This window comes from Haliaeetus leucocephalus, unplaced genomic scaffold (genome assembly GCF_000737465.1).
Source record: "Haliaeetus leucocephalus isolate CR32 unplaced genomic scaffold, Haliaeetus_leucocephalus-4.0 Scaffold273, whole genome shotgun sequence".
Lineage (NCBI taxonomy): Eukaryota > Metazoa > Chordata > Aves > Accipitriformes > Accipitridae > Haliaeetus > Haliaeetus leucocephalus.
The window spans coordinates 11,245,753-11,258,965 of record NW_010972709.1 but is presented as its reverse complement, the minus strand read 5'-3'; the positions used below and the strand labels follow the sequence as shown (position 1 = coordinate 11,258,965).

At 53.6% G+C, this 13,213-nt stretch overlaps 1 protein-coding gene across 1 annotated transcript; it reads right to left on the bottom strand.

The window, feature by feature from the left end:
- Positions 1 to 8,611: 8,611 nt before the first annotated feature.
- Positions 8,612 to 13,166, bottom strand: KCNK15 (potassium channel, subfamily K, member 15). The gene is made up of 2 exons (XM_010569708.1): positions 12,884 to 13,166; positions 8,612 to 9,525 (listed from the first exon to the last, which is right to left on the bottom strand). Exons 1-2 carry the CDS (start codon positions 13,164 to 13,166, stop codon positions 8,612 to 8,614), a joined length of 1,197 nt encoding a protein of 398 aa, XP_010568010.1.
- Positions 13,167 to 13,213: the final 47 nt, after the last annotated feature.

Sequence of the window (13,213 nt, the reverse complement as noted above, 5' to 3'; positions counted from 1 at the left end):
TCTTTGTGGTCTGAGCAAAAAGCAGCCGTGACCATGGTTAGTCCTGGTTTGTTCAGGCAAAAAAATGTGGTATTTTCCCAGTCTCCTGGTGTTGCTTTCCCTTTGTCCCAACACAGCTGGGACGCCACAGAGCCAACGCAAGGTCCTCACTCTACAATTCAGTCCATGGGTCCTCATCCTGCAGCTGAAGCTGTGTAGGCGGGCTGGAGCATCCCTTTTGCACTTCACGCAGGCGTTTGTGTCCACAGGCAGGGTAAGGGCCAAATGACTTTATTGTTTAGCCAAGTACATCCCCACTTTCTTGGCCATGGACAAGGACATTGCAGAATTACTTGCTTTGAATGAAAATATATATTTATTGTTTCTAGCTACCGGATCCTTTATCAATGTACTGTGCTAAATTTGCAGGTCTTCTGGAGTATGAATATCACAGGTTCCTATAAAGGAGCTATTTTTAAGATGTTGAGGCAGTTAACAGAATCTCAACCTAAGCATGTTTAGTAATGTTTAGACAGCAAGACAACTTTTTTATGAAACTCATTTTAAGTTAGTTTATTACATGCTGTTGGTAATATTTTAAAACAGGAAAAATATTTTTCTTTAAAGACAAAATGATGTATGTTTTTTAACAGAGAACATAATTTAGTGTTTTCAAAAATGTTTAATGTTCTTGGTACAAAGTTTACTCATTCTTTTGATTTCTATGTTGCTTGTTATATTTTATCAACATTTTTCCAAAAGAAAAGAGGCATATGTAAATAAACACCAGAAAAGAGTCCTATAAGAAATTCTGTTCAAACTGGCCATAAAATTATTAGTAAATATTTGTTATCATTCATTAACTCTCAGCTGCTATTCAAGCCTTTGTTGAAAGAATTGATGTTGTATTTTCAAGATGAGAACTACTTAGCTAGTTTTGTCATAATCCTGTACTCTGTATAAAAATCTTTTTATAAAGAAAGTCTAATAGGCTAACAAGCAATAATATATTCCATTTGGTGTGCACAGATTGTGACTTGCAGGCTGTAGTACATATTGTTGATACAATTTATAATTGTCTTCAATCTCAATGACATCACTTTTGAAAAAGATCCATATTAACTTTGATTGTAAAAAAGACTGGGCTGTTGCCTTGTGAGATATATTCATCCTATAGACTTCTCTGTGAGTATATGTGCCCATCAACATGAAATCTCCTAGGTGAATAATGAAACAGCTGTAGGTGACTTCATACTACAGAGGTAAAAAATAGTTTCAATATAAACTTCATGACTGTTTCAATCTCCCTGTTTTTCTTAGGCTATCTAGTATTTGTAACTCAATGAGAATGGTTCCCACTGCCACTGTAGCCCTGATAAAGCAAAAAAGCCTTTGCGCTCTGGGGCCACATGAGTTCTGCCTGACAGCTGCCTATTTTCCTTGAGATACCAGGGGCAAGCTAAAGGGAGGGTTTTTTTCAGAGCAGCAGATTGAGCTGTTCTTCTTTAAAGGCTTTATGGGTTATTTTGTCCATTTCATAGGTAGTATTTGTGAATTTTGTTAGAAAATTCCACCCAAGGCAGAGAGATTGCACCTTTGCAGAGGATCACGGGGGACTAACACATAAAACAGGAACAGGCTGTTTTGTGCCATTCTTCAGAAGTTGGCTAATGCTGGGCTCATCTAAAGATTTTTCCAAAGTGGCAGGATCAGGATATTGGATTTTAAGTCAGCTCTATCATTGATGCAGTGCGTAAAATAAAATAGCTTCAAAACAGCATCCCAGTTCATTGCCTGTGGATTTCTCACAGCATTTCCTATAGAAAAAATCTTCATGTTGTTCTCAAGATTGCCAGTCTGCTGGCCGTGCAGGCAGCAGGTCACTGGCCCAGTGATACTGGGAGCCCTGAAGAATGATGAAATAATTCATGTTTCTTTTGTGAAATGCTTTGAGAAGGAAAAGAGTAAATGCAAAGTGCCGTCACTAGAGAAGTCCAGGGCATACTGAGACCTGGAGCGAGCATCTAAAATGAAATTGCAGCTACCAAATTTGAGCCAAACATTTAGAAAAGAGGATGATCAGTGAAAGCCTTTTCGTGTTTACCCCAGTGCACACCTGCCAAGGTGTGTATGTTTATGGATGTCCATATGTGTGCATCTGTATGAATGTATACAGGCACACAGCGCACAGTAGCGCTTTGGAAAATGGCAGGTTCCCTTAGGGAGGCGAAATCCTCCAAAGAGGCTGGCTGGTTGTGCAAACAATGTCTCATTCTCTTGTATGAGCCCTTTGCCCACGCAAGAACCAGCAGTCAAGTCTGTGGGACACTCGTGAGAACTGGCATGGCAGAGCCCCAGAGCTTTGCTCCTGCTGCGCCCTGCATGTATCTGACAGTCTGCCTGGCTTTGCAGCGTGCATCTGTGAACGTGGTAGTTCCCCAGGGAGTTTGCAAGTGCTTAGGTATTCTCAAAATGTGGCTAACGAGTCTTAAACTCACACTGCCAGATTCCGCTCTGCTCAGTGACCAGCGTCCCAGTGATCAAGCAGCCGCGCATCCATCCCTAGCCCCAGCTGCTCACCCACGACAGCAGCATCAGACTCGTTCCTGGGGAACCTCAATCTCTTCTCGTGGTGTAGACACCCTTCTGCCCTCCCTTCCCTGTGGTAGCTGCTCTCATCCTGGTGGAGGAGAGGAACCGGGGAGAGTTTCTTGTAGCATTTGGTTCTTTGCACTTTAGCAGCTGAAACTGAGAAGGAGCCAGCACCAGCCCTTTACAGAGCACCAGCAAACAGAGGCTACGACCTAACGATTTCCCTTCATGACTTTCCAGTAGCTAAAATGGCAACCAAAGCTATATTGTTAAACCCCGCTCTGCCACGTCAGTAGACAGCCTTTGCATTTACACTGCATGCTGGGCACCTTGTGGGCTTGAGCCCCCTATGCGTGGGAAGGAAAGGGCTTTGTCCTGCAGAGAGGCCATGTGGGCAAACGCAGCTCATGCGCAGCAGTGAGCTCTGCTCACTGAGTGGGCATTGAGGCAGAAGCAACCCGAGGAAAGAATTGAGGCACACCTGCTGAAGCCATGCCCACAAGCTTTCCAGGAGTTAGGATTTTGTAGTTGCTTGGGTGCCACGGATTGGGATAGCTGCCCACTGGCGCTCCAGATCCCCCTAAACACCAGCCTGGAACTTCAAATCCTGCAGCAGTTTTTTCTTTGGAGCTGTTGCTCCTTACCCAGTGTTGCTCACTGGTCTCTGCTTTTGGTGATTCCATCTCCTCGACCTGGAGCTGGTTTTGGCTTTGTTTGGAGCAAGGAAGAATGAGGTTTGGAGAGTGAATCCAAGGCACGTTCCCCCAGCCTCACTGTGCTGGGCTTGCCTTCCTCCTGCGAGCTGCAGGCTGCTCCCTGCGCCAGGTGGAAAGGGCATCCTGGGGATGCAGTGCCTCACCCGAGACCCCCTCACACAGCACTGCCATGGCCTGCCACCCACCTGGGATGCCAGTGTCCCACCCGCGTTCTGTGGCAGTCCTGAATTCAGACCACAGGGTCCTTCCTTTCCCGTCCTTGGTAGGAGCTGGGGGTCTTCTGCAGGGGCTCTGCAACACATGCAGGTGTGATGTGCCATACAGATGGCCAGAAGAAGGCAGGGACGGGGAAGGAGCTGCCTCTGTGCTGGCCAGGGAGAAGGGGAGCTCCCAGCAAGCTTTCCTCCAGGTTCCCTTTGCTTTCCCCTGCGCCCGTTGCTCCTTACATGGGTTCTCCCTTCCCTCTCAATACGAGGCCTTATTCCAACCCGAGGGGACTGAGGCTGCCCGCAGCATCTCTTTGCACTGAAGCACCCATCCCACGCTGCCTGCGGGGAGCCCCGGGGCGGTGCTGCAGAGCTGGCCTCTGCTCGGGGATGGAGCTACCACCCCCAGCACATCCACGCTCTCACCCCCCCCGCGCCAGCGTGCCGGCGCTCTGCCTTGTACCCTCACTGCCCAGGGGCCTGGCCACGGTAGGGAAATCTGCTTTCATGGGGTTAAACCTTTTTACTTCATTAATTACTCCACGAAAACCGATGGCTTTGCAGGGGCGCTACATGGTTGCTTCCTCTCCTCTTGCCTTTCCGTAGGAGTGGGGGCAGCTGATCTGCTCTTTTTTGCCTCTGTAACCCTCTCCAAAACTTTTTTGGAGGTTTTTAACATCATCCGGTGAGATGTAATCTCCGCGGAGCCAGAGGGAACACAGGCACTGGAGCCAGGCAGCCTGCTTGCCACTGTGGCGAGTTGCTTGCGAGGTGCATGGGCTGCCTTGGGTGGAAGGTGGGACGCTGTCCCGGCAGCGCCGGTGGGATGCCGGCTGCTCGTCTGTAGTCAGGAGAGGATTCTGCTATACTTTTTTCCTGTCTGTAGGTTTTATTCAGACAATATGTAATGATTGAGTGATTTACAATTCAGTGTTAAGCTAATGAAAATGTTGATAATGGTGATAATAAAACCTTTTTTTTTTCCTGTGGTGTGTTGGAGGTTTTTTGTGGAGTGTCTCTGCTGTCTCTGTTGCCACCATCATTATCTTCAACCTGAGATTTCAGCTGGTCCATCCCTTCTCCTTGTGCCTATAGGGAATGACAGCAGCTCAGGCTGGTGTATCCCAGCACTGTCCCAGGCTCCTTCCCAGTGCTCTCCCTGGAAGGGCCCTCTCTGAATCAACCCCAGCTTCAAACCTGCATTTCCCTGTGCCATTTCCAGATGTAATTTGGCCATGGGCATCTCCAGGCACAGAGCTAAGCTTTCTCCTAGCTTATACTCTGCTCACTACCCCAATCAAAAGCCTTCTGCTTCTGCTGTTTTCTTCCCAAGACTTTTCATGGTCAACACTGGCCATTCAAGGTTGATTTTGAAACCCTGGAGGTAAAGATGCTGCTGGCAGAAAAAAGTGCCCCGGCCCAGGCTGTTGGGAATACCAAGAGTCATTGTAGATGCAGGGTGAGCCTCGGGACTGTTGGGGAAAGAGACCCATGGGTGTTACTGGGTGTGCAGCTACTGCGGGGTCCTGGATGGCCTCAAGCTGCGAGCCCTCAGGTGGGGAGCGTTTGGGGGCTCTGGTGTGACCGCTGCTGCAGGGTTCTGCAGGAGGAGATGACAAGAACATGCAGCATTCCCCAGGGAGCTGCTGCAAGCCCTTTTCCCATGGGAATTACAAGGGATTGCGAAGTCCCAGTTCACTAAGAGTTTCTTAAAGGATTTTGTCATGCTTCCAAATCCCTCTGCAGGTCATCAGGGCAGGACCGAGGGGCAGGGCAGCTCCCCACCCAGCCACCCACATACCCCAGCTACAGCCCCTGGGGGAGCAGTGGTGGAGGAAGGAGGAGGAGGAGGATTTCTCCAGCAGTGCGAGTGTCTGGTAGGTTGGGGCAGCCCAGCCCAGCATGGCACCTGGGGGTGAACAGCACCTCCCACCCTCAGACCATCACCAGCTTCCAAAAGCAGGATGGGGCTCAGACAGTCACTAGGCAACTAAGCTCCCCAGCAGCGCTGCCTAGCAGCTTGGACTGCACAAAAGCAGCAGTAAACCCAAGCAGGTGCCCTGCTTTCTGTGCCGTCAGCTCATTACCAGCTCCATCCTCCGCCGGAGACAGGCTCTGCAGATGCCACGCCGCCAGTCCCAGTGCCTCTGCCGGGCTTTGCCTTTGCATTGTTGCATAGCAGGCTCTGCGGCACGAGCACGGAGCGACCAAGCGCTGGCAGCACTGCACTGAATCCAGAGGGAGAGCACAAGGCTGGCTCAGCCTCCGGATTGTGGTTGCTCTCCCACTTCCAGCTCCAGAAGAGGTGCATTTCACTGGGGTGATGCCATGCGGGCTCTGACATGTGCAGGAATTGAAGAGCTGCTTCCTTCCACGAGGGTGGATGGAGGGTGAGAGGGGCCAGCTTCATCCTGGTCACTTGGAGGGTGACCCAGGTTCAAGACGGAAAGGGCAAGAGATGTCCATCTGCTGCACAGCTCTGATGACAAGGACACCACAGCACACCCAAGCCTCAGGCTGACAGCCTTGGTGAGGGTGGTGGGAGGTGGGACACGGCAACAAAGGGGCTGAGATGGTGGGATCAGCATGAAATGACACCACTAAGGAGCTGAGAAACCAATGAAAGCGTCATTTTTAAGCCTGTTTTACACGCTTACAGCTTGCTTTCTCCCCCCCTCCCCCTTTCTATTTAAACCAAGGCTCACACAGCTGGTCCAGATTTGGGGCCACTGGTGCAAAGTGATGCAGCTGCTGAGCGCCAGGGACAGGGGGGAACAGCAGCCAGGGCATTTTGGTGGTGGGAAGCTCTCCATCCACCTGCCCTCCTGCCTGCTAGATGCCACACACCCTTGAAGGGCCCTGGGGAGTGTTCAGGCGAAGGTCTCGCAAACCAGACCCTCATGCCAGCCCACCAGCGCCTGCAACATCCTCTCTGCCTGCATGCCCCAAGCTGTGCAGCCCAGGGCTGTGCTCCTGGCTCCATCGCTGTCCCTTCCCTGCCTGCACATGGGATGAGGGGACAGACTGAGGCCAGGAAGGGACGAGCATCCTGCATGAGAGTCCTGCTGCCCAGGGGCAGGAAGGATGGACCTACTGTGGCCACGTTTCATGCCGAGAGTGGGTGTAAAGTTCTACCTCTGCCTCCAGTGGAGGCAGCTGTGCCAGAGAGCATCCCCCAAATAAAGGTACCAGGTGAGGAACCCCCCTCACCTACCCAAGCAGCACAGCAGCCCCACTGCAGACCTGCCCTGCCGGCCCTGGCAATTAGAGTGCCTGCTCATCCCTGTACTTGCCTGCTTGTGTCTTGAAGCCCAAATCCCTGCCATTTTAGAGACTGGAACAAGAAAGACCCAGTTGTAACAAGCCTCCAAAGATTTGGGGTGACATCAAAGCCCAAAGCTGCCTCCAGGAAAGCCCACGCACCAGGAAAAGGTTGGAAACGTGAAGGTCACTGGCCAGGGAGGGTGGAGGAGCCCAGGGCATCCCCATGCAGGGAGCAAAGACACCATCCCATGATGGGCAACGAGACCCAGATGCTTCCCAGCTCTGCCACAGCCACTCTTCCCTTCTCCTCCCTCTGATGCCCAAACATCCCAGCAAACATCCACAGGGATATCCCTGGGTATAATCATTACCCACACCCCCGTGGCAGGGGAGCCAGCCCTGGCATACCCCTGCAGCCGGGCAGGGCTGGGGTTCAGACACATCCCTCTTCTCCCCCTCGTGACAAATAACCAACCACCACCAGCTGGATTCACCTTTTATTAAACTGCCCAGAACAAAAAGGGGAGAGAGCAAAGCCTGCCCTGAGGCCTTCCCAACACTGGCACTCTACACGCCTTCCCCACCAGGAGAAGGGGATTTTCCTCCAGCAAAACCCCCTCAGAGGGTATTTTAGGTAGAACTAAGAGTGGAAATGTCCATTTATTGGGGGGAAAAAAGTGAAACAGAGCTGCTGCCACTGTCAGAGCCCAGTCCTGCTTTCTTGCAGACACGCAGGATGGATGCCAGCCGCATCAGGGGGCACCAGCTGGAAACAGCCTTCCAAGTGGGGCTGTGTGGGTACTGCATCCCGCATGGGGACACACACCGAGATGGGATCACCCTGTCTCTGATGACCCCATCAGCAAAGAGTGCAAACCATGGGCTCGTGGGGACTGGGAGGAGGCAAGGAACAGGCATTCTTGCTGGGCTGCCAGCTGGAGGAAAGGTGGTGAAGGAATTTTAGCTAATGATCTCATCAGGGCCAAACCCTTTGCAGGTGGCTCTATATGGTTCAGGGAGGCTTTCCCTGGGGCTGCGCCCTTAGCACAGTCCGGGCTTATCACAGAGGAGGGCTATGGCTGGGCTGGAGGAGTTCAGCTCACCCTGCAAATGGGACACAGCATCCCACCAGCCAGCTCAGTCTGGAGGACTTACCAGTAGCGAGGTAAGGTGTGCTGGTGGGTAAGGGGGTGAGTATATGGACCTCCAGCTTCCAAAAGTCAGCCACAAGCCTGAGCTTAGACCTGGAGGGCTGGTCATGGGAGATGCAGTACCATGAAGCTGTCCCCATGTGCTGAGTGGCAGGACTGCAGCCCGTCCCCTCCTGCCCACCTCTCCCTGCCCACCCACCAACTGCCAACCTGCTGCGTGGCACCGACTTACCTGCACCTGGGGTCAGGGGATGACTTAAAGTTCACCCACCCTGCAAGGCTCACTAACGTGGGCTTTGCTTTTGATATGATCTCAGCAAGTGCAATCCAGCCCATGTAGTGAGAGGCATGTGCTGGCAGCGGCCACAGCCAAGGTTAGGCAGCATGGGAGGGCAGCGATGCCTCCGTTTGGGGAGCAGGGAGGTGGGAAAGCAAACCTACAGCTTGCTGGACCCAAATGCTTGAACCTACTTGGGAGGAAAAAGCAAAGAAAAACTAACAATGTCATTCAGGGCCTGCAAAAAGGAATGATTATTTCTCAACAGGGCTTAAAGGCTCCTGCTGTATCCTGCGTGGAGCTGGCTGCCAGCTGAAAGGGGAGAGGAACAGAAGAAATGAGAGCAATAAGAAGGACCTGACATCTCTGTTCTTAATTTATCATTGTAGTAAGACTCGAGCACCGAGTACAGCTCGGCACGCGCTCCTAGATGGATTTCCTCCGCAGCCGGGGGTGTTGCCGGCAGCGAGGGCTGTTGGATGATAAAGTGCTCCCTGGGGAAGAGCCGGTCTGACCCCGCGTGCTCAGGGAGACCTCGTCGATTTTGTAGGAAATGGAGTTGTAATACACGGGGTTGGTGTGGCAGCTTAGGGTCTCGGGGTGGGAGGGCACTGGGCTGCCGCACAGCTGAGGTCTGTAGCACAAGCACGTGCAGAAGGAGGGGACTGCGGCTGCCGAGTTGGCCGACTGGCGCCGCTGCCTCTCCGCATCCTCCTGGATCAGCGGGATGAGGTTCATCTGGCTCGTCCTGTCCTCCACGGGGAGAAAAATGGCATTGCTGCTCCGGCTGTCCTCTTTCGGCTTGAGGTGGATGTTGTTCCGGGCTCTCCTCAGCGAGGCTCGCTCTTCAGCATCCCGCCGCTCGTCCTCAGAGTTCATCGTCAGGAACCGCAGCACCACCAGGTTGAGGAAGGCGCCGATGACGGTCAGGCCCACCAGGATGTACATGAAGCTGAAAGCCACATATGGGGGCTTCTTTTGCAAAGCCTCGTTCTTCTGCAGAGCAACAAAGTCTCCAAAGCCAATAGTGGTCAAAGTTATGAAGCAGTAGTAATAGGCATGAAAGAAAGTCCAGCCCTCGAAATAAGAGAAGGCTGCTGCGCCGATGCACAGGGTCCCCATGCAGGACAGAAAGCCGACTAGGACCATGTTCTCCATGGAGACATTGGTTGTCCTCATGCCCAGACACTTCTTGATTTTCTTGAGCAGTAGCCGCACAACGGTGTTCATGCGCTCCCCCAGGCTCTGGAACATGACCAGCGTCAGGGGGATGCCCAGGATGGCGTAGAACATGCAGAAAACTTTGCCAGCATCCGTGCCCGGGGCAGCGTGCCCGTAGCCTGCGAAGGAAAGAGGAAAAGCAGGTGTCAAGCCCTCACTGGGGTTTCCAGCAAGGCTGCCCTCGGACCAAGAGGAGCAGTAGGAGAATGGGGGGAAAATGGAAAATTAATTAGTAACAGATCTGCAGGCAATGCTAACAGGGCCGTGGGATACCACATCCTTTGGGATGATGGCACGTCGCAGTATCAAGTGGGCAGAACCTCCTTTGGCCTCTAGAGAGAGAAGGTACGTTCCTGATAGCCCCTGAGCTATGGTCATGGAGGCCAAGAGGAGCCCTAGAGCTGGACTGGGGTCTACAAGCCTTTTGCAGCTCACGAGCAATTTAGAGGCAATGATGCCATGCCAGCGCCGGGTCTGCAGGGTAACCTGAATCCCCACAGCGAGGGAGGACGGAGGCTCCGCAGGACGCTGAGACCAACAGCGCCAGGTCACCCCGTGGGAAGGTACGCACCCAGCCAGTCCCGTCCACAACTGCCCTCGCAGGGCCACCGTCACCTCCCGCTGGCACCCGCTCCTGCCCCTCCTGTCCCCTGAGCCCTCCAGCGTCACGTGCATCTTTGACTCTCGGCTATACGATCATTTGCTGCGTGGCCTGTCGGATAGGAGCTATAGGGTCCCCACGCTATAGGGTCAGTCCCTGCAGAGGCAGCTAAGCCTGGGAGGGCTTCTGCAGAGCAGCTTCAGGTTTACTCCAGTGTCACTAAGACTCAGACCTAAAGCACTGCTGGATCATTGGGGAGGAGGAGTTGTGCTGTTTTAAATGCAGGGAAGTATTTATGCCACTGCAGCCCTGTCAGCCCTTGTCCCAGGGACAAGGAGCTCAAGGAGGACAAGGTTCTCAAGGAGGACAAGGTTCTCCTTGAGCACCTTCTGAGATTTAATTTCCCCACCTTGCTCCAAGTTTCAGAGCTGTGACTCAAGGATGCACACAATTATATCATGAGTCGTAATGAGGTATTCACCGCAATCTTCCGGACTTCAGTGATTCTGCACCCATCTCAATTATATAAGCTTAACAGATATCGGTGGCCCCTGACCTCAGCGGATGAGTAACTAACTCAGTGCAAGGGAGTGACGCGGCATGGGGAGTAACAGCATCCAAAGGCATCCAAGCCTTTCTCTTGAGTTTCTATGAGAAACTGCCAGGACTGGAAACTTCCTTTCTGAAGGCACCTGCAGAACAGCCCCAGCGCCTTCCCGCACTGCTGTGTGGCCTTTTGCAAACAGCTATCTATATTTTCACTTTTTCCAGGTAACCACACGGCTTTTGCATGAAGATATGGGGGAACCCCCCCCCCCCTTTTTATTTCTCAGTCTTGTTCAAAGCTGTGACTTGGCTTCACCTCTGTCTGTGCTGCCAGTGGATTTCCAGGACGCTTAGGGAAGCTGTTAGCACACAGTGATGGGAAGACCAGAGGATGACAACCATGTTGTCCCAGGCTCCTGAGCACACCTCCCACTCCAGGAAACTCCTGCAATGGGACAGGGCTGGGAGGCTGAGGACAGCGTTATCCTTGACCGTGCCGTGCTCCAAACTGCAAGCAGGCAGGAAGGGACCAGCTTCTAATTGCTCTGTCTGTTCATAAACCCATGCAACCAAAAATGATAAACTTAATGCCTGCATGCCACATTTCACAGAATACAGAGCAGACATGAGACTGCAGTGGCAAAAAAAACCCCACTCAGATCCAAGCTTAATAACCGAGTGTAATTATCAGGTCCTAGGCTACAAGATAATGACAATGACAGCAACGAGGAGGTAAATATAATGATCCAGAAGAGCAGCAAGTGGAAAAACAGTTGTTGTACCCTGAGAGACTGCTGAAAGAGCATTTGACTGATGCTTTCAAAATGACAAAGGGAATTAGAAAGAGTAAACACAGCTACATTAACATTAAAACTGAGATTTGGAGCACAGCCCAATATAAAGAGATCTGACATGCCAGCGTTTTAGAAATATGGCACCTGGGCTGAAATTATTTATCGCACGGGGTGTGTGGTAAGTGTAGCAATTGTTTGTCACAGTCAACAGAAAAATAATGTAAATGAAGCTATAACCTGTCACGAGATGATGGAGATTTTCACTGAAGCCATTCATCCTGCCCTCCTGCTGGGGCCTGACACTAACCGTGCCCTGAACCCATCGCTGTTTGCTGGCCACGTGCGTTGCCAGCTGCACAAACCCCACACCACATCTCGAGGGGGCACACGGAGCCCCCCCGGGCAGGGCTGCCGGGTACCTGCCCCTCCGCCACCTCTTGTCCCCCGGTAACGCAGCGCGGTTGATCCCACGAGCCCTTGTCCTGTGGGATGATGCTTTCGGCTACCAGATGTATTTCACCCATCCCAAGCCCCTTGGTACAGCTGAGCCCCGTCCTACAGAGAAGGAAGCGGCTGCTGGATGTGGAAGGGCAGGATTTGGCCTTGGGGTTCCTGCCTCCAAAACACATCTGCTGAGTGAAATCCCAGCATGAGCACAGGATCCCATGCCTGTCTACCCCCCTGGGATGCTCAGGGTGCATGGATTAATAAAAGTGGATTAATTAAACAATGCTCAACTCCCATGTGGCTAATCTCACCTAGAATTAAGGCAATCCTCGTTCAGTTTAGCTTCATTCTCTTGCAAAATCGAAGTGGGCAAACCAAGCCATCGGGCTCTAGTAGGGGTAAGTGTGTCTACACGGGGGTTTAATGCGATTCAGTCACTCTCCTCAGAGCTAACTGACACCCATCTCTCTGCAGGTTCCCGTGCAGGCAGAGCGAGGTTCAGTGTCTGGCGGCTCTCTGGGCTCCCCGAAGCAGGTCTCGTACCGCCCAACATCCCGAGTTTTGAGCTGCAAAGGAGCCAACAGTTCTCGCCCAGCTCTTCAGCCTGGCTCGCTGGCCACGACGCTGCGCAGGGGACGGACGCGGCTCCCACCTCTGCCCCCCGACACCCCCGCCAGCTTCTGCAGCCGCCTGCCCCAAAGGCGCCTGCGGAAGCTCCGCGTGCTGCCGCCTCCCTGGGACGACGAGCCCCTCACGCTTCGTGGCCCCCAGCCACAGCGGCACCCCCGGCGTCCCCCAGAACCGGCTGGCCCCCCGCCCTGCCCGTGGCTTACCTCTCCCACCGTGGGGCGCCGGGGATCCCACAGCGTCAGCTCGGGGGGTGGCCCGAAGGGATGTCCCGGTCTCGCAGGGGTGAGACCTGCCTCCCCTATGCAGGCAACCCCCACCCCCCAGCCCGGGGCTGTCCTGGGGCACCCAGAGGTGGCGGAGGCGTGGGGGTGGAGGGATCCGGGGGTGCGGGGACGTGGAGAGGGGCCGGGAGAGGGGCCGGGAGAGGGGGCCGGAGGGGCGCGGGGGGCCGGCACTCACCGATGGTGGTGATGACCGTGATGGCGAAGTAGAAGGAACCGGCGAACTTCCACTGCCGCCCGGCGCGGTGCGGCTCGGCCTGCAGCACCAGCCGCTCCAGCTCCCGGTAGTCTTCGGCGGAGAAGCGGTACTTCCTCCGCAGCTCCCCCCGCTTCTGCTCCAGCAGCCGCTTGCGGCCGCTCTCCGCCTCCGACTCCAGCGCATCGAAGACGGCGGCGCCCACCAGCAGGTACGAGAAGATGCAGAGGATGAGCGCGGCCGTGCGCAGGTTCTGCCGCTTCATGGCGAGGGGCGGCCGCCGCGCCTCAGCCCGGGCTCCGCATGGCCCCG